Raw genomic sequence first — 26,110 nt, 5'->3', positions numbered from 1 at the left:
TATGGAGACAGACACTACAGCATCTCCCCACCTAAGCCCCACATGACCACAGGATTAGGATTTTCATCAAGGGAGCTTCTCTGGGTTCATATAAAGAAAATACTTGGAGTCACACAAAGCCGTATTTTTAGCTCCCTCCCTTGTACTCCCCCTCCTTTGCAGTGCCTTCTTTCAAATAAATATGTGTGGGGTAACATTATATAATAAACAAATGCACTGCTGAGCATGTAAGGGGTGCCTTTTCTTGCCCGCTGAGTGGAGTTACTGATTTCTTGAAATAAACCTCTAAAGAATTGGTCAGAAGCTGGGGCTGACACTCCAATGGTGGAGGCAGGGGACATAGCCAAGTGATATTTTGCTGGGTCTGGGGTGGAGGAGGCCTGTGGTTTTGGGTGGGTCTGAGAGTGGACCTCAACTCCATAGGCATTCATATTGGAAATTTCTACCAAATCAGTCCATTGTTCCATTAAGCCCAATGCGGTTGACAGTTTCAGGCAAGGGTCCCTCCCAGTCCCAGCCCTGTTTGGAGAAATCAGGGATGCAGCCTGGGTCCTCTAACGTAAAAAATATGTGGTCTCCTTCTAAACGATGGCTCTTAAAGTGCACAGCTTACATAAAACAAAAACCAGCCGTGCTCTTAATCGACTGTAGACCACAAAAGCTTGTGCAGTAATAAACTGGTTAATCTTTGAGGTGCCACAAGTCCTTTGGTTTTTTCCACTGCAGTACACAAACCTCCACTGGAAACCGCCATTTTGTTAACTGTTATTCTCTGTACTGTTTCCAGCCAGTGGACAGTGTGACAAGCTAGGACCTGGGAGTACAGGCTTCTAGTCCCCATTTGACCATAACTTTGGGCCACTCAGTGTCTGTCAGCCTAACCTACATCACAGGATTTTGCAGTCATAACATGCAGGCTTGGAAGAAAAGGTCAGATATAAATGTAATAAATGGTTGGCATCTGTTTGTCTTGGGAGACAATGGAAGAGTGTGCCTGCAGGGGTGTTGTCAAACCGATGGAGAGATACGTTTTATTGCAGCTGGGGCAGATGAAGGTGTCCGGTTGTGCTGCTGTAGATGCACCATTGCATTTTTTCTCTCTGCGCTCCTCCCAGCGGTCATTCCTTCTTCGGTCACTTGTGGTCACAGCCTGACTGTCTGTCTGTCTCCAAGCGTTGCAGTCGTCTGCAAGGGATTCCCACATGCGGAGGTCAATGTTGCCAGCCTTCATGTCTCGTTTACAGACTTCTTTGTAATGCAGAGTTGGTCTGCCAATGGGCCTAGTGCCTGAAGCCAGCTCCACGTAGAGCACGTCCTTGGGGATCCGGCCATCTTCCATTCTGTGGACATGACCAAGCCAGTGCAGATGTCCCTGAGACAGGAGTGCAAACGTGTTGGGAAAGTGGGCTTGGGAGAGCACATCTTTGTTTGAGACTCTGTCCTGCCATGTGATGCCCAAAATGTTCCTGACACAGCAGACATGGAAGGCATTGAGGCGTTAATAAATAAATATTGTGTTGTGTCAAGTGCACTAGGTCCTTCCTGTGTGGAGCCCAAAATGCATCCCTGTAAATAGCCATGTACAGTGGTACCTCGGGTTACATACGCTTCAGGTTACAGACGCTTCAGTTTAGACTCTGCTAACCCAGAAATAGTACCTTGGGTTAAGAACTTTGCTTCAGGATGAGAACAGAAATCGTGCTCCGGCGGTGCGGCGGCAGTGGGAGGCCCCATTAGCTAAAGTGGTGCTTCAGGTTAAGAACAGTTTCAGGTTAAGAACAGACCTCCAGAACAAATTAAGTACTTAACCTGAGGTACCACTGTATAGCTAACCACACTTCCATACGTGGTATTAAGTTCAGGGAACGTTTTTAGTTTGTGATGTCGTATTGTGCTTTTACTATTTTTTGTTGAGAGCCCCCAGAGTGGCTGGGGCAACCCAGTCAGATGGGCGGCATATAAATAATAATTTGTTGTTGTCGTCATCATTAGAGTCACCCACAGTTTTTCTTCCTTGAATAAGTTTGCACACCATCCACATTTGTGTGTGCCCACCACACATCTGAAACCTGACGATGGGACAGTTGGGGGGGTAGAGTTAACCCGTGGCAAATGCCCCTTAAATTGATGCGCCAGTTAGGGGGATGGGGAGGCGGGAAAGCTGCGGAAGGGGGCGGGGCGTCCAGGTAGCACCACCTGGGTGCAAAATAATCCCCGAGGCTGCTCAAGACATGCAGAGCTCGGAGCAGAAAGAAGCCCCGCCGGCGACTATTGCACGCGAGGAGGTGGAGGAGAAGGCGCCTCCGAGCTCCGCCCGCTGCGGGGGGCTCAGCGGGCCGGCCGTTGGCCGGGAAGGGGAGCCGCCAGCCCGTGCAAATACCCGAAGGTCTTCTTCGGTGGCTAAGGCAGCAGAAAACTTTATCCGCGGCTCTTCGCCGCCGCCGCCGCCGCCCTTTAAGGTGGTTTGGACGCCTTTGCGCAAAAGCCTATCTGCGTTTCGCTCGGCTGAAGAATCCTATTGGGAAAAGGCTCCGGTGGGCTCAGCTTTGGATAAGCTCCGAGGGGGGCGAGCCGTCGTGGGTGGACTCCCCCCCCCCCCCCGCCCTGCACCTCCGTCTGTTAAGTTAAAACAAAATATTCGTGTTTAAGGTAGCTGCTTAATGAGAATAGAATGCTCTAATTATCGGACGTTGGGCGCTTGTGTGTGGCTTTGCTCGTTCTCTGGCTCTTTTCCTGAAAACAGCCGAGGTGGTGATGATGGAAGACAAATTGAGCTCCAGCCTTTCCGAGTTTGAAGAGCAACAATGAAAAGCGAAATGTAAGTTGCAGCAGTGAAACGGTAGCCAAGCATCAATAGAAAAAGTTATTAGGTAGGGCCTTAAGGTTTGGAGGGGAGGGTGGGGCCACAGAGCTCCTAAAAGGTGAAGTTGAGAGGCAATGTGCAGTTTATAATGCCAAACTGGAGATGAAAAGGGTCAATGTTTAATAATAATAATAAAATAAATAAATTATTGTTTTATTATTATTTATAGCCCGCCCATCTGGCTAGATTTCCCCAGTCACTCGTGGGACACTTCCAGCAGAATATAAAAAACATAGGTAACATACGTTTAGGTAACAAAATGCAAAATCCAAAGGCTATACAAGGGTGTCCTTTGTGATTGGGGGAGGGGGTTCAGAACAGGAATCCTTACTAGGATAAATTGAATATTGAATTGTTGAAAGCAACACTGTTTAAAAAGTATTTGTAGTACGTAGTAGGTTTATGTCCATTAAAATTAAGTCATTTCCCCCTCCTTTTTAGTGCCTTTGATATGTACTCCTAGAGCAGAAGCTAATTTATCTGATAATGTAATACTTGGTGTGTCAAACGAGTAAGTTGGCTACAGGTGTGTTCCTGATGAAAAACCACCTGTTCCTGATGCTGTGCTCTTGACGAATGAGCTAAAACCTGATGGAAGGAGGAAACTCTCTGCTCTGTCCTTCCTAATGGTACTTTAGTGATGTTGTGTGCATGTAGTTAGCTTGATTTTGCTTCAGTTAACAAAAACAGGTTTAGAAATGAGTGCTGGGCATGCCCACTTGGTGACAAGCATCATTTATTATTTGCCTGCCATTTATCCCGAACTTTTAAAGATGGAATTCATTTTTATTCTTGGCTGACTTGGGCACTTCTAGTGAAAAGATGAGATAGAAATGTTGCTAATAAAAAATACCTTGTTTGATTACACACCTGCCCTGTGAGATGGGTTGCCATCATACCTGTTTTGCAGTTTGGGCAAGTAGGCAGCAGGGCTTCTGATCCAGAGTTAGGGATACAGGTATGTAAGCCTTACTTGCACACAAGGAGACTGAGGCAAGAGCATACTATTTTTCATTTTTACTGTACTGTTTTATTGTGTTTCATTTTTCATTCTTATTGTATTATTGAGAAGTTTGCCACTGAGTTCTAAATCTGGGACAGAAGAAGAGTGGGCTCCTTTAGTTTTTAATTACTAAATAGACCCCCCCCCCTTTTAAGATATCTGTTGGTTACATCTTGTACATTATTTTGCTCACTTTTTTGCCATTTTCAGTTTCCAGTGCCTAACCTTCACTAACCTCTTGCCTGAGATGAACAGTAATAGAATGTCAGTGACCTAGCAGCAGGTATCTTTTTTCCCAAGAGTAAAGATTGGCTTACACTTACATTTTCTCACAGTGAAGTTTTAAATGTCCTAAAACATTATTTGTATTTTAACTTGAAGAAAAGTCTAAAAGGTTTTCCAATCTTCAATGCCATTTTGAGAAGGTTTCCCCCCTTTTTCTTACTCTGATCAAAACCCTTTAGCTTGCAGTCCATGATAGGTTTATTTTAGAATAGTTGTACAGTACTCCAATCAGTGCGACAGGACTTAGAATTTGGTTTTATTACTTTTGCAAATGTTGTGGGTTGCTTCAGGCGTCGGTGACCTTGTGACTGCAGACTCCTCCCCATGGACCAGATGAAACAACCCAGAGCAGGAAAAAAAGGAACCACTGTACTGCCCTATGATAACATTCAGGGAAAGGTCACATTTAGTCAAGATCTGGATTGAAAGGTGACTAGGCAGAAATACTAATCGTCTTGCTGCTTTTGAATAACTTATTCTAGATCGAAGATAATTTCCTCTGACCTGATCTATTGTGGGGGCTTTTTTGCTCCAGGGTGATTTTCTTTTTCTGGTTTCCTTAGCTTTTGGCTACAGTGATTTAAGAGTGAAGGGAACTGCTTGCACCATGTCAGAATTCTGGTTAATTTCGGCACCTGGAGATAAGGCAAACCTAATAGCCTGGGACAGGATGAACACAGTGACTGCCAAAGCCAACCTGTCCTGCAACAGCAAGTTCATCATCCCTGACCTCAAGGTAAAGATGGGAGAATGGGGGGGGGGGGGGGACTCAGAACAGCAACATGAAGAAAGGGGCAGGGATGGGGCAGATTTTTCTTCGTGAGGTGGCTCTGTGCTGCAATATTAAAATGACTATAAAGGGTTAAGCAAAGATTATATACTTGTTTTTGAGGTGTCTTGAGATCAGGAATGAAAATAGGAAGCCATTTTTGTACTGCTAATCAATGGATTAATTCTTCATAGGGGGAAAAAGATTTAAAACTTTCCATCAGAGCTGTCATCTCCGGGAAGGCTTGAAAGCCTTTTTGTAAATAATAAAGTTTATGGGCAACTTTTGACTGGTCAGAGCCCTGAGATGAGCAATGTGCAGCCCTCATATATGTTTGCAACACTGACTTCCAAGAGGGTTTACTCCCAAGTAAGTGTTGCAGCACAAACGCATAAGAGTAAATGCTGCCAAACTCAGTTGAACTTACTTCCAGTAAGATTGGTTTGCAAAAGGTCTGTTGCAAAAGGTTTCTATACATGTTGAGAATTAAGTCCCATTTAATTCAAAGGGGCTTCTTCTAAGTTAAGCTTGTTTAGCTTTTGTTACATTAATATAGCTGAAGCCAATTTGAATCTGCTAAATGTTTGAGCTGAACTATTTGCCTAATTTGTAGGATTGCCTAATTTGTAGAAGTATTCAAATATCTATTGGTGGTTAAAATTGGCTATGTTCCTGACAGAGAAGTCTGATCTCACCACTCAATATGAGCTGCGACCTTGCTGTCTAGATGGTCTCAAATTCATGTGTGGATTTTTCTGTCAATTGGCAAGCTTCTTTCATTTGACAAGCATTCATCAATTTTCACTTTCCTTACAGGCGTAGACATATTAGAAGGCTATAATGTAAGCATGCAGTTGTGACAGAAATGCTTGCTGATATCTTAAAAACAGCTGTTCTGTTTGTAACAGGTATTTTTAATATAAAAAAAGAATAGAAATCATCAATTTAATTGGAATAATTGCTCCCCCCACAAGTAAGGATCATTCATCTCTAAGGATGAAAATTTTGACTACAATGCTATACATACTCACCTCGAAGCAAGTCATATTGAATTTAGTGGGACTTTCTTCTGAGTAGATATGTATATGACTTGGCAGTAAAGTCAGTGACAAAACTTGTACTGACTTTAGTGGCTCAGGGAGACAGTGTTTTACATTATGAGCAAGAAGGTTTTAAGGAACTTAAAAACTGGGAAGAATTCCACTGTGGCTTTTGATCATGAGACAACAGCATAGAATCTTTTCCTGACTTAGAACAGCGTTTTAAAAACTTCTTTAAAAGTAGGTTTTGAACTATTGCAACCGTTTTCCACTGGAGGAAAACGTTCCCTTGAATTCCCCATGAATATACTTATTTGATAGCAAGAAGTTCTCATTTGCTAAAGAAAGGTCACTTTGAAAAATTAAATGCCTGGTAAAATATGCCCTGTGGCTGGCTAGCTTAAGCTTAATGTGTTTGTACTCCTTTCTGCAGGTGGGGACCCTGGATGCTCTCGTTGGCCTCTCAGATGAGTTGGGGAAACTTGATAGCTTTGCTGAAAGGTAAAATAGAACTTATTTACTACACACACAGAGCAAATGGGTGTTGTTTTTACAAGACACAGTGTTCCTGTGTCAACCTAACACAGGCATCTTTAACCTTAGCCTTAGGATTCAGCCAGGGTGAGTAGGTGTGACTTTTCTTTAGAAAAGGATTATCCCTAATAAGGCTTGGTCCTGCATTTTCTCCTTTATCCAATAGTTATACAGGAAACATCAGGGATTAGTGCAGGTGGTGGACTTCACATTGGGAGTAGGTAGACAAATCCCTGTGAAACTTGGTACTTTCCCTCCTATATTTTGTGTTCTTTGCAGTGGCATGGAACTGGGACACTTCTGCACAGGCTGGCTCTGGGCAAGGAAACAGCATTTTCCAGCCAGATGGGCAGGGAAACCCAACCAGATGGGTGGGATATAAATAATAAAGTTGTTGTTGTTGTTGCATTTTGCAATATAAACAGCCCAGTGGTTACAGCAATAATCCTCTTCTTCTTTCGCCTCCTATTTCGTTTAAAGACGGTATCCACTGGCAGGTCTTACCTCCCAGAAAACGTCCTCACATTCAGACTCTACAGGTCTGTAGGGCTGCCACTTCTTGTCGGGCCCTGAGGGGCGGAAATATTTTGTCAACCCAGAACCGCAGTAGCATGAACGGGTGTCTTCTACTTTGGCAAAAGCCAGTTGCCTAATTCAGTTAGCCAGAACTAAAGCACAGCACTGAGCTGGAGACGGGTAATGTGGCTTGAGACGGATTTGTCTATTCCAGATACCAAGGTTGGCTTTGCCAGTGAGCAGCCACTAGCCAAATCCAATTCTTTGGCAGTGTGTGTGTGTGCTGCCTGACCCCTTTCCTGTTTCCAGTTGAAAAGTGTGAAAGGAGGAGTCAAGTAAGCAGGATGAATGAATGAATGGAAAACCCTGACTCTACTTGCTTGCTCCTATGTGCGTCACTGTTTCCCTTCCCTCTTCTCTCCTTGTTAGCCTATTTAGTGGAAAGTATACTATAGCCTGCCATTTTTCTCCAGGCTTTCAGGCTATCCTGAAGAAGTAATGGAGCATTCGGAGCCTGTTGCTAGGCAACGAGCCCCAATTCTCCCCCCTCCCCAGAGAGGAAGGAGAGCCTCCACACTAGAGAGTGAAGAAAAGAGGCTTGGGTGTGGTCATGGAGCCTTGAGGAGCCACACAGCAAGAAAATTGAGACACCTTACCCACAGCTGTCACCTTCTCACTGTGGCTCTGTAGCAGAACTATTTTCTGACTGGGATCCTAATACTGCTAGGTACCAAATTTGGATTACAAATCCGCGACATTTAGATGCCTTTTTGAAGGCAATTATTCCAGCAGGTCTTTGGCCTGCTTGCCTTATGATTTTTATCATCTCCCATGATGTCAGTTGATCTGAAGCACAGCAAATGAGCCAGGCCAGGCGTTTACATTTTTGCTCCGCTGAAACACCCTGCTGCCAGAGCTGTTATTGGATCAACACACCGAAAGAAGTGCAAGTAAACCTAGCTAGGCAGCAGAAACCTGTCAGCACTGCTTCTGGCCAGGACAGCAGAGAAGGGGCAAGAGTTTTCAGGGTCTATTGTTTCCATGTACTTTTATTACTTATTTACACAGGGAGACTGGGTAATTTTCCATGTCACTATAAAGCAGCATTTGGCATTCAGATGCCTTTCTGCCTGGTCATTCTTGATTTGTTTCCTTATCAAGTGGCACGTTCCTTTTGCAAACCCATTTTAAAAATTGCTGGGGAAAGATGTGGGCGAAAGCCAAGGGTTATGGGACACCTGGCAATCAACATAAATCTTCAGAAGGAAGGCTAAAGTGAACTCTTGACCTTGGGGTTCCATTTATTTATTGGAGACCCATTTGTTTATTACATTCTGCCTTTCATTCAGAGATCTCGGTATATTTTATTCTAGCTTCAAATTGACCTTGCTGAGGGATACTGATTGGCCCAAAGTCTCGTTTTGCCCATTGTAAAAACAAAAACATGATAACTAAGGTTGGCAAGAATCTTGTGCACTTCTGGGATTTTTTTCTTTTCTTTTCAAACAAGTTGTTCATGCACAGGTACAGAAATACCTGTGGTCTTGACCAGAACAGAAAAAAGTACATGAGGATAGGGGAGGGACCATGGGCATAGCCAGGATTTATGTTAGAGGGGGCAGGACTTTTGTTGGGGGGGGGTAGGAATGAGTTATCTGTGACTTGATTGGTCAGTTAAATATTTTTATTTATTTACTTGATTTTTTTGGGGGGGGAGCTGCCCCCCGCAGCCCTGGCTGGGCCCATGGCCGAGGGACGGACAAATACAGCTCAGGTGATGATGTCGGGGGCTGGACTGAGGAGGAATGATGGGGGCCGTCCCCCCTTCTCCTGAACCTTCCCTAGAACAGGAGGACAGTATAGATTTAGAACAGTGGTTTGCAGAAGGGCATAGTTCAGAGGCTGCAGTGAGGAGAAGCTGGGAAATATTGGGAGAGGAATAGCAGGAAGAAGCACCAGGGAAGAGATAGCGGACAGACTCAGTGCCTTTGGAAAGCATTCCTGACCCACCCTCTCCCAGGACCAGGCGAGCATTGAGGGTAGTAGAACAGAAAGCTCAGAGGCAGAAAGCTCAGATTAGCTGACACAGGGGTGACGTAGAATAGGAGAGACGGATGGTCTAGGGAGGAAGAGCCGCTTGGATATCAGGCTGGAATTGTAAATCAGAAAGGGCTGTTTTCATCCTGGAAGACTAATTATGAGGCAGTGGGTCTGGAAAGTAAACGAGTGGACATTTAGACTGTATTTCACCGGAATGACAGGACGGAGTGTCTGCTCGAAAACATGATGGTTGGATTTGTGGACATATGAGAAAGCATTATAAAACCCACACAGAGACAAAATAAGACTTCCTTTTAATCCACTTGTGGAGAAAACTCGGAGGTGACAGAAAAGGAAAATGAATAAATTACAAATATGAGAAGATGGGACTGGAAACATCATTGCAGTAAGGAAAGCAGCACGAATTTGGATCTTTGGATTCCTGACGATCGAGGAGCATGGGCACCCCCCACACAAAAAAAAAATTATTTGGAAAACATTTGGACTTTAAGATGTGTATTGATATAATTTGGACTAATTGGTATGATATGTTTAATTTGGCAAATGGAAACTTAATAAAAATTATTGGGGGGGGGGGGGAAGAAAAATCAGAATCTTTACGACCTGTTTGCAGTATAAGGTGCCACCTAGGACCTCTGATAGAGCACAGGTTACAAATACAGTGGTACCTCTGGTTACGTACTTAATTCATTCCAGAGATCCATTCTTAACCTGAAACTGTTCTTAACCTGAAGCACCACTTTAGCTAATGGGGCCTCCCGCAGCTGCCGCACCACCAGAGCACAATTTCTGTTCTCATCCTAAAGCAAAGTTCTTAACCCAAGGTACTGTTTCTGGGTTAGCGGAGTCTGTAACCTGAAGCGTACCACTGTAACTCAAACTCAAGCCCCAGCTGTGCTTTCCTTATCATGATCCTGCATTGAAGGGACAAGTCAGGCCTTGTATAGTTCTGTGTGCAACTCTACCTACTATGAAAAGTAGCTGAAGAATTGGCTACTTGGAGCCATCTGAGGATATGGACCTGGTGACTGTAAAAACATTCGCTTTGAGCATCCTGCTGTAAGCTTTTTTTTTTAATAATGTATGATTTTTTTAATAACTTATTTGACTTATCTTAAAGGCTTCTCTCCTTGCCTTTAGTGTAATAAAGAAAATTGCCCAGTATATTGGAGAGGTTATGGAAGACTCAAAAGACAAAGTTCAGGAAAACCTGTTGGCAAATGGAGGTAGGTCCTGCAAAGTATATAGATGTGGGGTTTTTTGTTTAATTGCTACCGGTTTCCATCCAGTTTCCAATGGAAAAAGCTGGACTTAATACATCCATATGCTTACGAGTTGGGTTGCTACTCCAGTTTTAGAAAAGAACCCTTTCAGATAGTCAGCAGCCTCTGTTTCTGCCGGGATCAGGGAACATCATTTTTGCTCCTTGGTGAGATGTAGGTGGCGTGGTTTGGTTTTCTTCCTCCTCTGGTTGCTTGACAAAGGGATCTTGTGACTATTCCATCATGAGTTCAGATTTTCAGAGGTGGCTATTACTCACTTCCTCCCATCATCTACTTCTCGCTAATAGCATGGAGAAATATGCCATAATCACTCTGCATCAGAAGTGAGGGGAACCTCTAATCCACAGGCCAGCCAAGGCCTACCACTGGTCCCATTTTGGTCCAGGAGGCCATTTTCTCTCTCAAAATCACAGCCACTCGTCAATCAGCTGACATTACATTGATGGGTGGGTGACGAGCTGTTGGCCTGTGGGCTCATTTCTGTGTTGGCTGTACATGCCAGTGCCCTGCAGGGAAAGGGGCACATTCAGCCAGTGCAGCAGGATTTAACCCACAGCTCACGAGTTCAGTTAAATCCTGCTCCATTTGACAGAATCTGTTGCTAATCCCTTACTCATCAGAAAGGGGTTTGGGTTGAATGTTTTTACCCCCACTTCAGAACTTCGAAGTGACAGATCTCCTGACATAATTGCGCTGTCAGGTGATTCCCCACTCTTCAGATTTGGCCTGTGAGACCAATCCTGGGAAGGATCTGGTCTATGTAGCCCGGTAGAGCAGGGGTGGGGAACCGATGTGCTTTTATTGTTCTGTATTATATTAGATTATATCTGGCAACTGGCAGCATTTGAGGCTTGATGAGGAAAATCGGCCTGGGTGTGCAATAAACCCCGAAGATGCAGTATTGAGAGCCATGCAATCAGGTAGAAGATCTGCAAGACTCATAACAGGAAGTTAATTGCATCTTATGCGATTTTGGTTGGTGCTTGTGAGCAGAAGCCTTTGAGGCCTAATCTATTCAGTTTCCATTCCCCCCCCCCCCGCTTAAAACATTAAAAGGTGCTAAGTTAAGAAAAAAAAGGAAACGGGGTTGAATTATCTAGGCTTAATAATGCTTAAAGCAGACCTCCTGAAATAGTGGTGACTAACTTTAGTTGCATTCAGTGCCATTTTTATAGAAAAAGAGGCACCGGAACTCACCGTGAACACCTCCCCCTTGTTCTCTTAGAATGGCAATGGTGCCCAGCTGAGAGGTGCCGGAACTGAGTTTCGGCTGAAAAAGAAGCCCTGGTTGCATTGGTTTTAATGGATCTACTCTCAGCATGATGGGAATTTAGATCCAAGCCAAGATCTTTAGTCTGTTAATAGACAATGGATGGAGCAACCAGATCTGTCTTCTGTAGCTTCCTTTCCCCACTGGCTAACCAGTTGTTTGGTGGGAACAGAAGAAGTACTAATTCCAAAACACTTTCCCCCATCCCAAACAAAAGCTGTTTCTAGGGATCAGGACTGGTGTTGGCACCTGGCATTCCTGGTCACACTGCTGTCTTGTCCCCCCTTAATTTCCCCCCATGGCCTGGCACCCTAAAACAGACTACATGGTTGGATCAAAAGCACCTTTTAATTTTCCTTGACGACCCTGACCTAACACCCACTTGCCTTCCCACATCACAGTAGGGGAAATTAAGAGAGTGACTAGACCTGGTTGCCTGGTTTTGCTTATAGCATGACTACCATAACCAGGTGAGCCTGCCAGGGACCAGTTTGTTCAGGGCCAGCTGACACCTAGAGTTGCTCCCAAGTGGGATTTCAGCTTTTAAAGACTAGAACATAACCCCACTCTTTTGACATCCATTGTGTTGTATGCAATAGGCTTAATTTTAAACCTAACCTGTCTTTTCCATGTTTAATAATCACAATTACTATATTTCAGGAGCGAAGGCTAAACTGCAATTACTAAAGAGTATGTTGAGCATGGGTGATTGTTGTGTCCTTGCAAGCATGTGCTGGTGTGTTTAATGAAAGAGTTGCCTCCCCATCTGGTTGTAGGGGTACAGTGATCAGGTTACGATGGATTTCTCTAGTAACAACCTCGTAGCTCGATCACCATCTCCCTATGATTCAGATAACAGCAGGTTTGACAACCTCCCCTTTCTTTTCACCCTTTTCCTGGATATATTTTTCTTTCTTTCCTTCTTAACCACTCGCTGCATGTAAAACAAGAGGATGTAGGGACTATTGGATTGTGTGAAAACTCCCTATGCATGTCTGTTTTCAGGGGCGTTGTTAGGGTGGGGCCCGAGCCCCAGGACCTGGATCTTCTAGCCCATTAGTCTTCAACTTTTGCAAATCTGGGACCTGCCTTTTACTCAATACGTTTCAGCAGTGGCGTAGCGTGGGGGGTGCAGGGGGGGCCGGCCACACCGGGCGCAACATCTGGGGGGGGGGGCTCGCACTCGCAGCTCTCTGCCCCTACCTGGCTCACTCACTCTCACTGCAGTGCTGGCTGTGCGAATCCGATCCGAGCCGCCGGGTCGCCGCCCACTGTGGAGGGGGGGGGTGCCAGGCGTGCAGTGCGGTGCAGAGAGAGAGCAAGGGAGGGACAGTGCAGCGGGGGGGGGGGCGCAAATTACTTGCCTTGCCCCGGGTGCTGACAACCCACGCTACGCCACTGCATTTCAGGGAACATTTTAACCATCTATTTGTATGGTGGCAGTGCTGCTGTTGGGACCCACCTTAGATCACGCCACAGCCTGGTAGTGGATCCCAACTCACCAGCTGAAGACCCAATTCCTAGCCTCTCCTGTTCCTGTCCCCCCCCCCTTGCTTCGCTTACAAAGTGGGTGTGTTGCAAAGCACGGGGCAAATGAGACTCTAGCTGCCACCATCTTAATTGCCCCAGAGGCAAATTAAGCATTGTCAGAAAGAGTCAGAGTTGGGTTTCCTGCCCCACCTGGAAGTGGGATAAATTTGCATTGCTGCATGAAAATTAGCATATGCAAATTTATGCCATAGACCTGTGCTCCAAGTCTTTTAGATTCCTAGCAACGCCTCTGTTTGTACTCGTTGGGCCTGTGCTTAAGACTTCAAATGTTTATCCTCCCAAGACTATTTTGTCTTAGCCCGATTCCCCCCCCCCTCAATAGACTAGTTAATTAGGTAGGCACCACTAACTGGGGGCCAAACTAGGCAGGGCAGTGGCTGCAAGAAATGGCTGTGGGGTGTGTGTGTGTGTGTGTGTGTGTGCGCGCACACCTTATCCCCGCCCTAGGTAGCATACAGAGTAGATGTCACAAAATTTTGTGTCTTTTCCTTTTATTGGCTACCATTGGCCCAGGGCAGGCAATGTGGGCCATTGTCATGTGACCTGGGCTAAGTTCAACTTGGTATTACAAGGGGAAGAGGAATTAAATGCGCAGCTGTTGTTTTTGATGGCAGCTACACATTTAACATCATGCCTAGTTTGGCCCTGCATTTGTGGCAATAAAATCCAGATAGGAGCTTACCTGGTAGGAGTTTTGCTGTTGACTTTAAAGGGCTATACCATAACTTTGCTCTCAGGGTGTGAGTCCAGGTTCTCTCCACCATTGAATTGCCTCTTGTATTCCTTTTGCATTTTTTTTTTTAATCTGCCCTGTGCAGCAAATTCATTCCTTGCCTGCAAAAAGGCCAAGGTTGTGTACTATATTATAGGTGCCAGCCAATCAGCACCGTGCAGGGTGAGCATCTCTGGTGAGCATCGTGAGTGCACTTACAGAGCCTAACAAACCCTTCTTCTTTTGTATGGGCTGCTGTTTGTTCTCTTATGCTTGTATTGGCTGTCTCATATATACTTTATGGAACTGTGATAAAGATGGCACCTGCTGACTCCAGGACATTCTGCATGCTCTTTCTGTGTGCATGCTATACTTTCCATACCCATGAAACCTAAGACTGTAAGGCGACTCTTTTGAAGACGAGAGAAACTCTAGGGAAGGAAATTCAGATACTCCGAAGGGAACAAGTTTCACGTCATGAAAGAGGAAGCTGCTGAAAAGTGCCGGCTCTGACTATTAGAAAGAAACGGGATTCTCGTGGCAGAAGCACAGCCAAAAAACTAGACTTCTGTTAAAGATGTGCTTGTTAAAAACATCCTCTCCTAAGATCAGCAGGCTTTATATCAGTTTTGCGTTGCTTCATTAAGGTGCAAATTTTAGTAAACATACAAGCCAAGCTCAGCATCAGTGCAGGATATCCAGTTTAAAGTCTGATCCACATTCATGTTGAGTTGGGTGTATGGGACGGGGGGCAGGGAGGTTGAGGAGAGCATTACCGGTAGGCATTCAAGCGAGTCAGATAAAAATAAAAATGCTGAATAGCAATAGACTATTCCCCATCCCCAAGCGCTAAGCATATGTCACAACCAAAAGATGGCCATTGGAAGTTTTTCACACCAGAGCCCCATCACATGCCCATTTTTTCCAGATGCAGTCTAGATTGTTTTTGGGTGAAGGCTGAACATTTTGACAGCAAACAGGAGCGTAAAAAAGCGGTAAAATTAAAGCATCGGAGAGGTTTCCCATCACACATTATCAGTGCAGTTAGATGACCAAAACCTGCTTTCCAGTGTACTCTCCCCTGTTAAAAAACCCCACAACTGCACAAAAAATAGAAAATTGCTTGACAGATTATGTTTCGAGGACTTAATCTCAAAGCAAAGTTTCAAAGGATTAATGAACAGAGGAGTTGTTATATTTTGCTGGGGGGAGGGAAAACACCCCTCAATATCCACATATTTTACTTTTCAAACCAAGTAAGGTTTGAAACAAAAGACCATTCACACACTTGTCAATTGCCTGAATGGTGGTCACATTTAGTTTGGCCCGTAGGCAAGTCTCTTTCGGGAGGGAGTTCCAAAACTCTAGGTGCCACAACTGAAAAGTCCCTACTTCAAGCCCTTGCTGATGGTACCCATTTAGGGTATAATCCATGCCATCACAAGTTCAGCAGCAAAACTCCTATATAGTTAAGGTTTAAAGACTTAAGTTCCCTTCGATTGGAAACCATCTGTGATGAGAACACTGCCTTTAGCAGCTGAGGCAGGTGTTACAGGATAGTTATTCTGAGCATTGCTTTTTTAATTCATGCAGAACTTTTATTTGAATAGCTAATCTACACACCGTGTCTGAAAATGATCAAGTGAGTTGAAGATGGATTTTAAAACCATCCACTTTTATATGGTGCCGTGAAAATATGGAAATGATAGCAAAAGCCAGGTTTCAGATGGAAACTGTGAATATTAGATCAGCCCCTGAATGGAGAACAATGCATCCTGGTGGTTCTTCTTCTTCTTCTTCTCAACTCATTGGAGTTACTCATATCTTTCCAGTTGACTTGATCAGTTATCTGACGAGGTTTGAGTGGGACATGGCTAAGTATCCTATAAAACAGCCACTGAAGAACATTTCAGAAGCATTAGCAAAGGTAATATGATCTCTTTTGGAAGAGCACCCTCACAAAAGCTAGTTTTCAGGACTTACAATAGATATGATTATTTTCTTATTGGAAGCAGTCAGAGTTTTGTGGATTATTTCTGCAGAAACAAATCTGGGCAACATATACCGGTATATATATATGGGCTATGAGTTTGATATTAAAGCAGGCTTATCATACTATATACAGCACAAAATCCAAAGCAATGGCTTTTTCACACTGGCAAATTGCAGGAATCAAATAATCTTTCCCCTGCATATGTTTTCTTCCTGAGAGGAGAGAGGGATACTTCCTTCTTAAGATATACATTTGGACCTAAGAAATCTCATAAAATCATGAGTATGCTTTGGGTCTAGGTGGTAGTTTTAAACAAATAGCTGTTTTATTCTGTCATTTGTAAAATTAATAATTATCTGCTCCATAAAGTTTTGAGAATGACTGAAATTCTGTTTGAAACACACTTGCCAAGGTGCTGTGTGCGCTGAAAGCTTGATGGTGGAATCTAGCCATATTGGTGAATTTAGCAATAAAATCCACATTTTGTTGTAGTATTTTGCATTTGTGGTATGTAAAACTGTTAACATATGCAGAGTCAGTTTTGCTCAGTTGGATTTCTCCCCCTCCTTTTATATTTAGCAAATTACACAAATAGAAACAGACATGAAAAACCGAGCAGCTGTGTACAACAACATCAAAGGAAATCTTCAGAATCTGGAAAGGAAAACTGTGTATGTATAGCATTTACATATATGTATAGTGTGTGTGTGCATGTGTATGCATGCATGCGTGCACTGCATCTGAATATGTATTGGGCAATATTTACTTGCCATGATGATGCCCCAACATGTCAGTGGATTTAGCCGTACTAGAACATAGCCTTACAGACGGCTGTGGCTCTGACAGTGGATGTGGAGATCACACAGGGTCCCCAGACGTTTAACGGTCTATTGATCCCTGTGCCGCCACTGTGCTCGCTTCCCCGCTGCCACCAAGCAGTTACTCTCTGGTAAAACACTGAGTCCAGACAGTTGTTAAAAGTGAACAAAAAAACCCCCAAGTTTATTTTACAAACATTAACAAGTTTATGGTTTCTCCGATAATATTCCTGTCAGTACCTTAACTTTAATTTCTTTACCGGCCTATACCTTCCTAATACCTTCTGACTGATTATCTCAACTGTTTGACTGACTCCTCTTAACAAATTCTCTCACTCTCTCACACCAGACTAGCCCAACCCACAGACTTGACTTATCTGTCTCTTCTAACTCCAGACTGTCTTCTCAACCACCCTAACTATAACTCTCTCCAAAAAACCCCTCTGTGCTTAAACCTTATACACAGTTAACTCTGCTCCCTGGGTTCCCGTTGGTTAGTCATTTTACAATTAGTTAACCCTTTCCTTATGAACCCGTTATGATGTCACACACCTAGGAGGGTAAACGCCACAGTGGGAAAGCAGGATACAAATTGGATAGACAATACAAAACCATCTAGACTCAGGTTAAATACATTTCAAGGAATGGTGAACAGCAAGAGTAAATGCAAGCTTTGGGGAAGTTGAAGGGAGCCCAATTTTTTCCAAACCTACAAAGCAACCATAATTTGATCTTAAGTTGTGGGGAGGCATGGGGGCACAGTGTGTTCTGAAGTCAGGAAAACATTTCCTTCCCCAAAACTCAAACCAGTGGCCCCTTTTCTAGTTCTGATACAGCGAACACCACTGTCACTAGTAAACATTTGTAAAGAATGAGCATTAAATGCACGAATCTCATCATTTTTGGCTTTTGTGTCTTCTCTTAGGGGAAATCTTTTGACACGTACGCTAACGGATATCGTGAACAAAGAAGACTTTGTGTTGAATTCAGAGTATCTCATCACTCTCCTTGTTGTAGTTCCCAAGTAAGATAAATTAAGTCCATCCGCAGCAGGCTCAGTGTCTTAACACTTAGCATGTTTATAGAGAAATTAAAGCACATACGATATTGCATTATCTCAGCAACCCTCGCAAGGAAGGCCACTATGACTGCCATCCTCATTTTGCAGATATGAAGTTGAAAGAAGAAAGTAGAAACTAGCCACCTAGAGAGTTCATGACAAAGACATGTTTGAACCAGGGTTGTATGGTTCACTGCTCAGTCTCAGAGCCACTGCCCTGAACTAATTCACATAAGCATTTTGGATGCAAAATGTGAATGCAGTGAGAGAGAGAGACCCTGAGCAGATGGAAACCAGGATTTGTTTGTTTCTGTGTTTTAATTCTTGAAGATAAAAGTTGGTTGTAGAATTTAAACTCAAAGCAGCAAACATACAATGCTCCCACATGCGTGTAAAACGGTGAAGGTGTTGCTAAAAAATGAGAAAGAGAACTGGGTGTTGTCAGTATATCAGCCCGTATTTCCAGACACCTTTACTCAACGGTTTCATGTAGGTGTTGAAAAGCGGTGGGTGATGGGTGGGCAGATATCTGTTGGGAAAAGCCCATGGATGTCACAAGGTCTATTAAATTTGGTATCGCTCAGGCTAAAGGGGCACCTGTGTGAATGTTGGGGTTTCTAACAGCTCTTGAGACAAACTCCTGTCAGCTTAGGCAGAGATACTGTTTAGGCAGTGGGGTGGACAGCACACCTGCAGAATCCCTATACAAAATGATACGACCTCTGGACCCTGGAAAAGGAGACGGAATTGTGATGGACTGTGCCAACTCTCCCTTCCTGCTTTTTCCTGCTTATGGCAAGAGCTGGACCTCACTATCCTGATCCTCCCTGGTTTTGGAGATATAAGCCAGGCCAGCATGTTGACTCCGGGTCTAACCCCAGATGGTAGCTGGTTTCCCATTCATCAGTCTTGCATGAAAGTGTTAACACTCAATGAATTCCAAGCATGCTAACCATAAGGACCCTGTCTTGAATTTGGACCCAATATATAATACTAGGTAAGATACGTAAGGCTTGAGGTTCCAATGTTGTTACTATGAGCAAGGCAGCCAGTCATACAATTTTGTACTAAAAGTCACTTTTTCGTTCATACAGATGCTACCGTATAAAATTTAATCTTTCTCGTTTCAGATCAAGCTATGTACAATGGCAAAAAACGTATGAATCTCTCTCTGATATGGTGGTTCCTCGCTCTACGAAGTAAGTGAGATTTCTGGCTCATTTCTCTGGTCAGCTTTATCTTAAGCCTTCTCCTCATACTATAGATTCTGACGTATAAGACGAATTTTTAACCCCGGAAAATCCTCTAAAAAGTCAGGGGTCGTCTTATATGCCGAGTATGGGTTCGCCGGGCAGCGGCAGTGGGCGACGGGCTCTGCGCTGGGAGGAAGCGATGCTAAGCCGGTTTTGCTGGGCAGCTTCCTCCCGGCACAGAGCTGAGCACACTCTGGTCTTGGGAGGGTACTTCCCTGGCACAAACAAAAGAAAAATAGTGAGGGGTTTGTAGATGAGTGACTGTCTTTGGATTTTTCCGGTGGGTGTGTTATTTCTTGTACGTATCCCTTCTCCTGTGAGACGCGGGTTGCGCTGTGGGTTTAACCACAGAGCCTAGGACTTGCCGATCAGAAGGTCGGCGATTCGAATCCTTGCGACGGGTTGAGCTCCCGTTCCTTGGTCCCTGCTCCTGCCAACCTAGCAGTTCGAAAGCACATCAAAGTAGATAAATAGGTACCGCTCTGGCGGGAAGGTAAACAGCGTTTCCGTGTGCTGCTCTGGTTCGCCAGAAGCGGCTTAGTCATGCTGGCCACATGACCCAGAAGCTGTACGCCTGCTCCCTCGGCCAATAAAGCGAGATGAGTGCTGCAACCCCAGAGTCGGCCATGACTGGACCCAATGGTCAGGGGCCCATTTACCTTTTTATCCCTTCTCCTATAGGCTCTAGGAAACCAGTCAGTAGGAGCCCGTCCCCTACTTGTTTTTTTTATCCTGATTTGCTTGTGCTGTGTTTTCACACCTTCTCATTAATCAAATTAATTCACTTCTCCCACTTGGTTCAATGCATTTCTGCATCACTTTCCAAGCCACAAAAGTCTGCTGGTGCTTGCTTACTTGCTTGTTTGTTTTTTTTTTGAAGTGGGTTTGTTGCGCTAGGGTGGCAGTTTTCTTTAATCCACTTTAAATAGCCAAACCTCAAGTTCTGGTATACTCGAATCCCTCTGCAAAATACACGGACTGGAGGCACCCTCAGTTCACTTGTGAAGATAAGACTGGAATTAGGTGACAATAGGGCATTGTGCTATCGCCTCCTCCAAGGCCTTTGACAGCTGCTTGTTTTTCTCTTATTAGTGTTCCTTGCTCTAGTGATGCTTTGCTTAATGTGATACATGTCTGTTTAGTATGCTCCTGATCTCAAGAAGAATGAAAGTTGAAATAGACATATAAAGAACATAAAATGCCTGTAGTGTGCCCTAATTAAGAGCCAGCTCTGCTCATAATAAGATATTTTTGTTGTTATTGGCTCTTCTGGGTGCCGAGTGTAAAATGGCAGAATAATTTTTTCAACAAAGAAATGGACGTTTTCTTTTTTGCACAGGATGATTACTGAAGATGCAGAGGGAGGACTCTTCACAGTAACACTGTTCCGAAAAGTGATTGATGACTTTAAAGCCAAAGCAAGAGAGAACAAGTACTGACAACTTTTCATTCGTAATGCCATAAGTCAGAATGCTTAGCCTTATTGGACAGAAGCTAGGAACACGCATGCTTAATAACTACCGTATTTTTCGCCCCATAGGATGCACTTACCCCCTCCAAAAATGAAGGGGAAATGTGTGTGTGTCCTATGGGGCGAATGCAGGCTTTTGCTGAAGCCTGGAGAGTGAGAGGCATCGGTGCGCACCGACCCCTCTCGCTCTCCAGGCTTCAGGAAGCTATCTGCAAGCCTTGCAGGAGTTCCCGCGGGCACACAAGACTTGCGGGCGGCAGTCTGCAGCCCGAAGCACAGGGAGCCCTCCGGAGGGCGTCCCGTGCTTCGGGCGGATGTCCGCAAGCCTCGTGCGCCCGGCGAGAGGTCCCGCCGGGTGCGTGAGGCTTGGGGCAGCAGCCTGCAGCCCGAAGCACGGGGAGCCCTCCGGAGGGCGCCCCATGCTTCGGGCAGGTGTGTGCAAGGCTTGGGGCGGCAGCCGCGGCTGGGGGGGAAATAATTTTTTTTTTATTCACCTCCCCCCTCCCAAACGAGGTGCGTCCTATGGGCTGGTGCGCCCTATAGGACGAAAAATACGGTACATGAGTCCTTCTGAATTCTTTGCTTAACTAGTTTCAAATCTGTTTAATTGCTTTTTCATAAATGATATTAATTGTATGTAGGTACAAATAATGGTTGGGGGTAGAAAGGAGAAAAACCTAACTCATTCTAACCCAGTATATTTGTACTGCATAAATAGGAAGTTTGTAACAAAGGTGTTTAGGCTAACACGTGAAAGTGTATTAAAATGCTATAGCTCGCAATCAAGGAACATTAGGAGCTGTAGCTCTGCAAGGGCGTAAAGATGTTGATCAAAAAATTTTCAGCATTTACACAGATTTGCGGAATTCTGGAAAGGCAAGAAATCATGGAGTAAAACTGTTTCTATGTCACTTCCAAGTACGGTAGAATCAATATGTCCTATGGCAATTTACCAGCCAAATTTTGTATGAGACTGTACAATCAGTGACTCCATTCTAAGTTCTAAGGAACCAATGGAAAAAAATCAGTTGCACCTATCCAGGGTCTTGTTTTGTTGAAAGTACTTTTCACCCCACTCTTTTGAGCCAAAAATGGCTTCCAGAGCATGCTACAATTAATTAGAACACATTCCCCATCTAAAAAACAGGCCACTAAAGGAAAATCACTTGGAAAGGCAGGGAGGAGGCAGGTTGCTCCTCCTTTGGTTAGAATCAGGGTGGCCTCCACCCTTATCATGCTGTCCTTCCTGAAAGCAGGGGTCAGTTGCCTTTGGTCCCCCTGATGGCAGAGGCCACTGTGCATTACATTTATTCATTTCAGTTCTATTTGCAATGCAATCCTATGTGTGCCTACTCAGAATTAAGTCCCACTGTGTTCAGTGGAGTGTACTCTCTAGTGAGGTGTGTTATAAATTTGTACCTAAAGGATGCAATTAGAACCCCACGTACCTGGCTGTAAGCACCACTGAATTCAAGGCAAGAGTTATTTTCTGAGTACATGTGGTTAGGAATTTAGTAGAGCGTGACCACTATCTCTCAACAAACCTCACAGAGCTGTTGTGAAGTTAAAGCCATGCTGAGTTTTCTGAAGGAGTCAGTTTCCCCTCTTCTGATGCATCCTTGTGGGTGTACAGACCCATTAGAGCAGAGAAAGAAATGCATGCTAATTGCAAGAGCTCCTGGAAAGCTTTTGTGATAGGTCTGACGTGACTTGCCTGCTTAAGAGGACCTGCTGCGCCAACATAGCTTTTTAATTCGTACTATTTGACATGTTGCACAGCTTAAAAACGCAGGCAAGGCAGGCAAACAGAATGCAGAGGTTTCAATAAGACTTCTGAATCTCAATCTATTCTCATTTGCTATTTGCTTCAAGGTTCATGGTGCGGGAATTTTATTACGATGAGAAAGAGCTGAAATGCGAAAAGGAAGAAATGAGGAAGTTGGCTTCTGATAAGAAGCAACAGTATGTGAGTACACAAATTAAGTTCATACCCCTGTCTTTTCTCTTAAGTATTGGTTTCTAGGTCGTAGGTTAGAGATACAATGATTGAAGAGACCTTCCTACATTACCCAAGGATGACAACTCTCATGCCAATTGAATACCCTAAGTGTATGGTGGTGGTATTTTCAGTGAAAGAATTGTGCAGTTAACTGGATTTCTTTCCACAATATAATGATTTTGACAGCACATTTCCCACAACTCTCTGAGCTGTGTTCTGGTTCCCTCCTTCTCCTTCACTAGTTCATCAGTTACTGTCTTAAGCACTGTGTGTGATGTTGGTTCCACAAGCATCACACCTACTTGTTGGTAGTTCCTGTGAATTCACTGGTGATAGAGGACACAGTTCCTCCCACCCATCATGACTATGCTGGAGCCGAGCTAAAATTTCTCAGTTTTTTGTTGTTGTTGAGAAAATGTGAAATTTAGGGTAAAATGAGAACCTATGCTACTGCTAATCCTGGGCAGATATTTCCTCAGGAGAAATTTGGTTAAATGATTCTTCCCTCTGCTCACAAATAGGCTGAATAATATTGAGAGGCCATTTCATTCCCTTTGGTTGTTGCTGAACGGCTTCCTAACATTCAAGCATAGGAGCACTTATTTAATTTAAAGCAGGAGCAAGACAGCGCCTCCATCATTATATTCAATTGATTCAAGGCAGGGGTACTTCTCCTTCCTAGACGTGGAACAAATACCTCCAAGTGAAGCCCTGCTCTTGCAACAATACAAGGAGAAGGTTGCTAGCATTCAGAAGCCATCCAATATATGTTTAGGCCTTAGGCCAGGGCAGAAAAACTTGTGGCCTTGCAGCTGTTAAGATGCCAACTCTCATGCCAGTGGACAGGAATGATGGGAGCTTCTAGTTCAACGCCTAAAGGCCACAGCCTCCCCACACGTTTTAGGAAGCAAATCAATACCCCCCCCCCAAATCATGATAAACTAAATTCAAGACAAACTGCTACCATTTAATGGTATTTCACATTCTTCCATTTTACCTGACCTAGTTATAGAACAAGAGCAATTTGCAGGGACGAGAGGACTGTCCCCTATTAGGTATATCAATATATTGCATAAAGAACTACAATTTCTATGGACAGTAATGTGGTGACTTAAGCCATACAGATCCCCATAGCAGAGTTAGGTGGGTGTCTTAAAAACATTACAGTGTGTCTCTAAACAAATCTAAGTACGGTGTGCCGCTTTTGTTTTTCCTCTCAAAGGGTCCACTACTACGTTGGTTAAAGGTGAACTTCAGTGAATCATTTGTGGCCTGGATTCACATAAAGGCTCTTAGAGTTTTCTCAGAATCTGTCCTCAGGTAGGTTGCACTTGAAAACTTTCTGCATTGAAACAGGTAGCACTCAGGGACTCCACCCATAACACAAAAAGGACCACGCATACAAAACTAGAAACAGGTAGCTTGTTCCATAATCAGTAATAATATTATTATTTTTATTTATACCCTGCCCATCTGGCCGGGTTGCTCCAGCCAGTAAGAGAAATGTCAATAGAAATAGTGGAAGTAGACCAGATTTGTGGCATCTCTATTATTAATTATTATTATTATTATTATTATTATTATTATTATTATTATTATTATTATAGCATTCAGATGCCATTGGCTGAAGCCAAGTGAAAACCAGTGGCTCTGGGGAGCCAAGACAGACTTAAGGAACAGAGAGGGAATTGAACACTCAGTCATTTTATGGAAATATTAACTCCTCATTTCCCCCCAGGCTTTTAATTTGGAAAGGGTCCCGCCCCCCATTTATTACTGATACACCACAACTGATAACCATAAACCCTTACTGATCCACTGGTGGATCACTGCATGATTTGCAGTTAACTACCGTCCCCCAATTTTTAAAGTAGTTGTATCAAGTTATCTGCTTGGCAGTTTACCACATTTCTTTCCATTTATAAAGGTATGGCCTACCAGTGAATTTCCAAGCAATGCTAATTCAGCCCAACAAGAAGTCCACAAAGAGACTGAGAGACGTCCTTAATGCAGTCTTCAAACATCTGGATGAAGTAGCAGCAGCCAGCATAATGGATGTAAGTGTCTACTGAATGAAAAGCGCCATTTTTGCTTTGTGAGCAAATCACAAAAACTGGGGGTGGGGGGTTGGACTAGATGACCCTCAGGGCCCCTTCCAACTAGCAGTATAATCTTACTCTCACCTAACCCCTAATGTACCTATCTGGGCAGTTTGGCACTAGTTACATTGTTGAATCTTTCTCCCCAGACTTCTATGGACATTCCTGGCTTGCAACTAGGCAATCAAGACTACTATCCTTATGTCTACTTCAAGATTGACCTCAGCATTCTTGAGTGCAGCTAATAATTGCCTGACTTGGGAACATCATTTATCCTCTAGCATTTTAGGATTCGGTTGTTCACGAACAATGAAACTGATGTGGCAAGCACCTCTACTCCAAGCTGCTTTTTTAAGAACCCAAGTTCTGAGGGGACCGTGAGATAGGCGCCTTTTTTTCATGCAGGAGGATTAAATAACTGTAAGCAAGTACTCATTTGTAGTTCCCAGGCTTTGCCTGCTTTTTACAGATACAGTAATTTTGCCCTCTTCCATTTTGAAAGTATTAAGATTCTCGAGCCTCTTCTGATCATGTTAGAAAACATGCTTCGCAAGGCAGTTGTGTTACAGTTGTATTTATTCTTCTTTTTTTGTAAATTAAAGTTCTGAACCAGGATTTTAAATAAAAATCAAGCGGTACCTGATGGTTAAGATGATAAAAGTACTCCTTAAATCTGTAACATTTGGAATCAGTCAAAGGTACAAACTCTTGCATGAAAGTTAATCAGTAGATCAGATTCTTAATTTTGGGGATGGGTGAGCTGTTTCAATGTAGGACTTGTAATAAATAAGATACTTAATCCCTCCACTAATCTAATGTGTGGTGAAAAGGAGAAACTTGGCAGGCAATAGATTAATAAAAATACAGTGCTGGAAAATCTAATCCATTTTGACAGTTTGGTGGAAGTAGTTTCTCTGACAAGGGCAGAGTATATGTGCCCCCTCTTACAGCCAAGTTCAAGATTAATTCCTAAGTTGAAGTAAATTTGTAACACATACTATAGCAACCTCAAGGTAACAATTAAGTCTGTACATAATTTAAGAGTGGTAATATTGACGTTAATAAACTTCTCAGAGGGTAATTGGCAGAAATAATACACAAAAGAGATAGGTCTCTATATGTCAAGTATTTCTTACCGGGAAGTTCTGTACTTCTTGCGGAAGGAGACATTTGTTTTAATACTGGAAATGTAGATTCCTTTGCGCAACCCCTCTGAGGGGAAAAAAAAAGCCAAACACTGTACATCAAATCAACCCGGATTACCTGGTTCTGTATCAGACAATAGGAACGCTGTATTAGGAAACCTTTTCTTCCTGTGAAATAACCGTTAAGCAGTCACGGCAGATCATCGCCTTTCCCGTATCGCCAGCATCAATGCAACATTACTCCTAGAAGATTCCAACTCCAAATAGCATCCATTTAAGAGTTATGCCTGCAACAGACGTTCCCCCCAGGACACCTTCAAGCAATAAACCTGTAAGGCTCCAAAAAGGTGAGACGAAACTGAAGTATCCTAAGTAAAATAGCTCC

General features: G+C 43.7%; 1 protein-coding gene across 5 annotated transcripts; it reads left to right on the top strand.

Annotated features, from left to right (window-relative positions):
- Positions 1–1,465: 1,465 nt before the first annotated feature.
- ATP6V1C2 (ATPase H+ transporting V1 subunit C2) lies at positions 1,466–26,036 on the top strand. 5 transcript variants are annotated; one of them, XM_083431714.1, is made up of 14 exons: positions 1,466–1,568; positions 4,715–4,887; positions 6,394–6,461; positions 10,212–10,297; positions 12,285–12,314; positions 15,720–15,814; positions 16,460–16,551; positions 17,624–17,722; positions 18,889–18,957; positions 20,351–20,443; positions 22,355–22,448; positions 23,704–23,801; positions 24,409–24,538; positions 24,730–26,036. In XM_083431714.1, the coding sequence occupies exons 1-14, from the start codon at positions 1,481–1,483 to the stop codon at positions 24,823–24,825; spliced, it is 1,311 nt and encodes a 436-aa protein (XP_083287840.1). In that variant the 5' UTR covers positions 1,466–1,480; the 3' UTR covers positions 24,826–26,036. The 5 variants fall into 5 exon arrangements, with proteins under 5 accessions (XP_083287840.1, XP_083287841.1, XP_083287843.1 ...); XM_083431716.1 differs by lacking the exon at positions 1,466–1,568 and adding an exon at positions 4,433–4,580; XM_083431715.1 differs by lacking the exon at positions 12,285–12,314.
- Positions 26,037–26,110: the final 74 nt, after the last annotated feature.

This window comes from Podarcis tiliguerta, assembly GCF_965153285.1.
Source record: "Podarcis tiliguerta genome assembly, chromosome: 3".
In the NCBI taxonomy this organism is placed as follows: Eukaryota; Metazoa; Chordata; class Lepidosauria; order Squamata; family Lacertidae; genus Podarcis; species Podarcis tiliguerta.
Note: the sequence above shows the minus strand (reverse complement) of the source record. Positions and strands in the feature narration are given on the sequence as shown.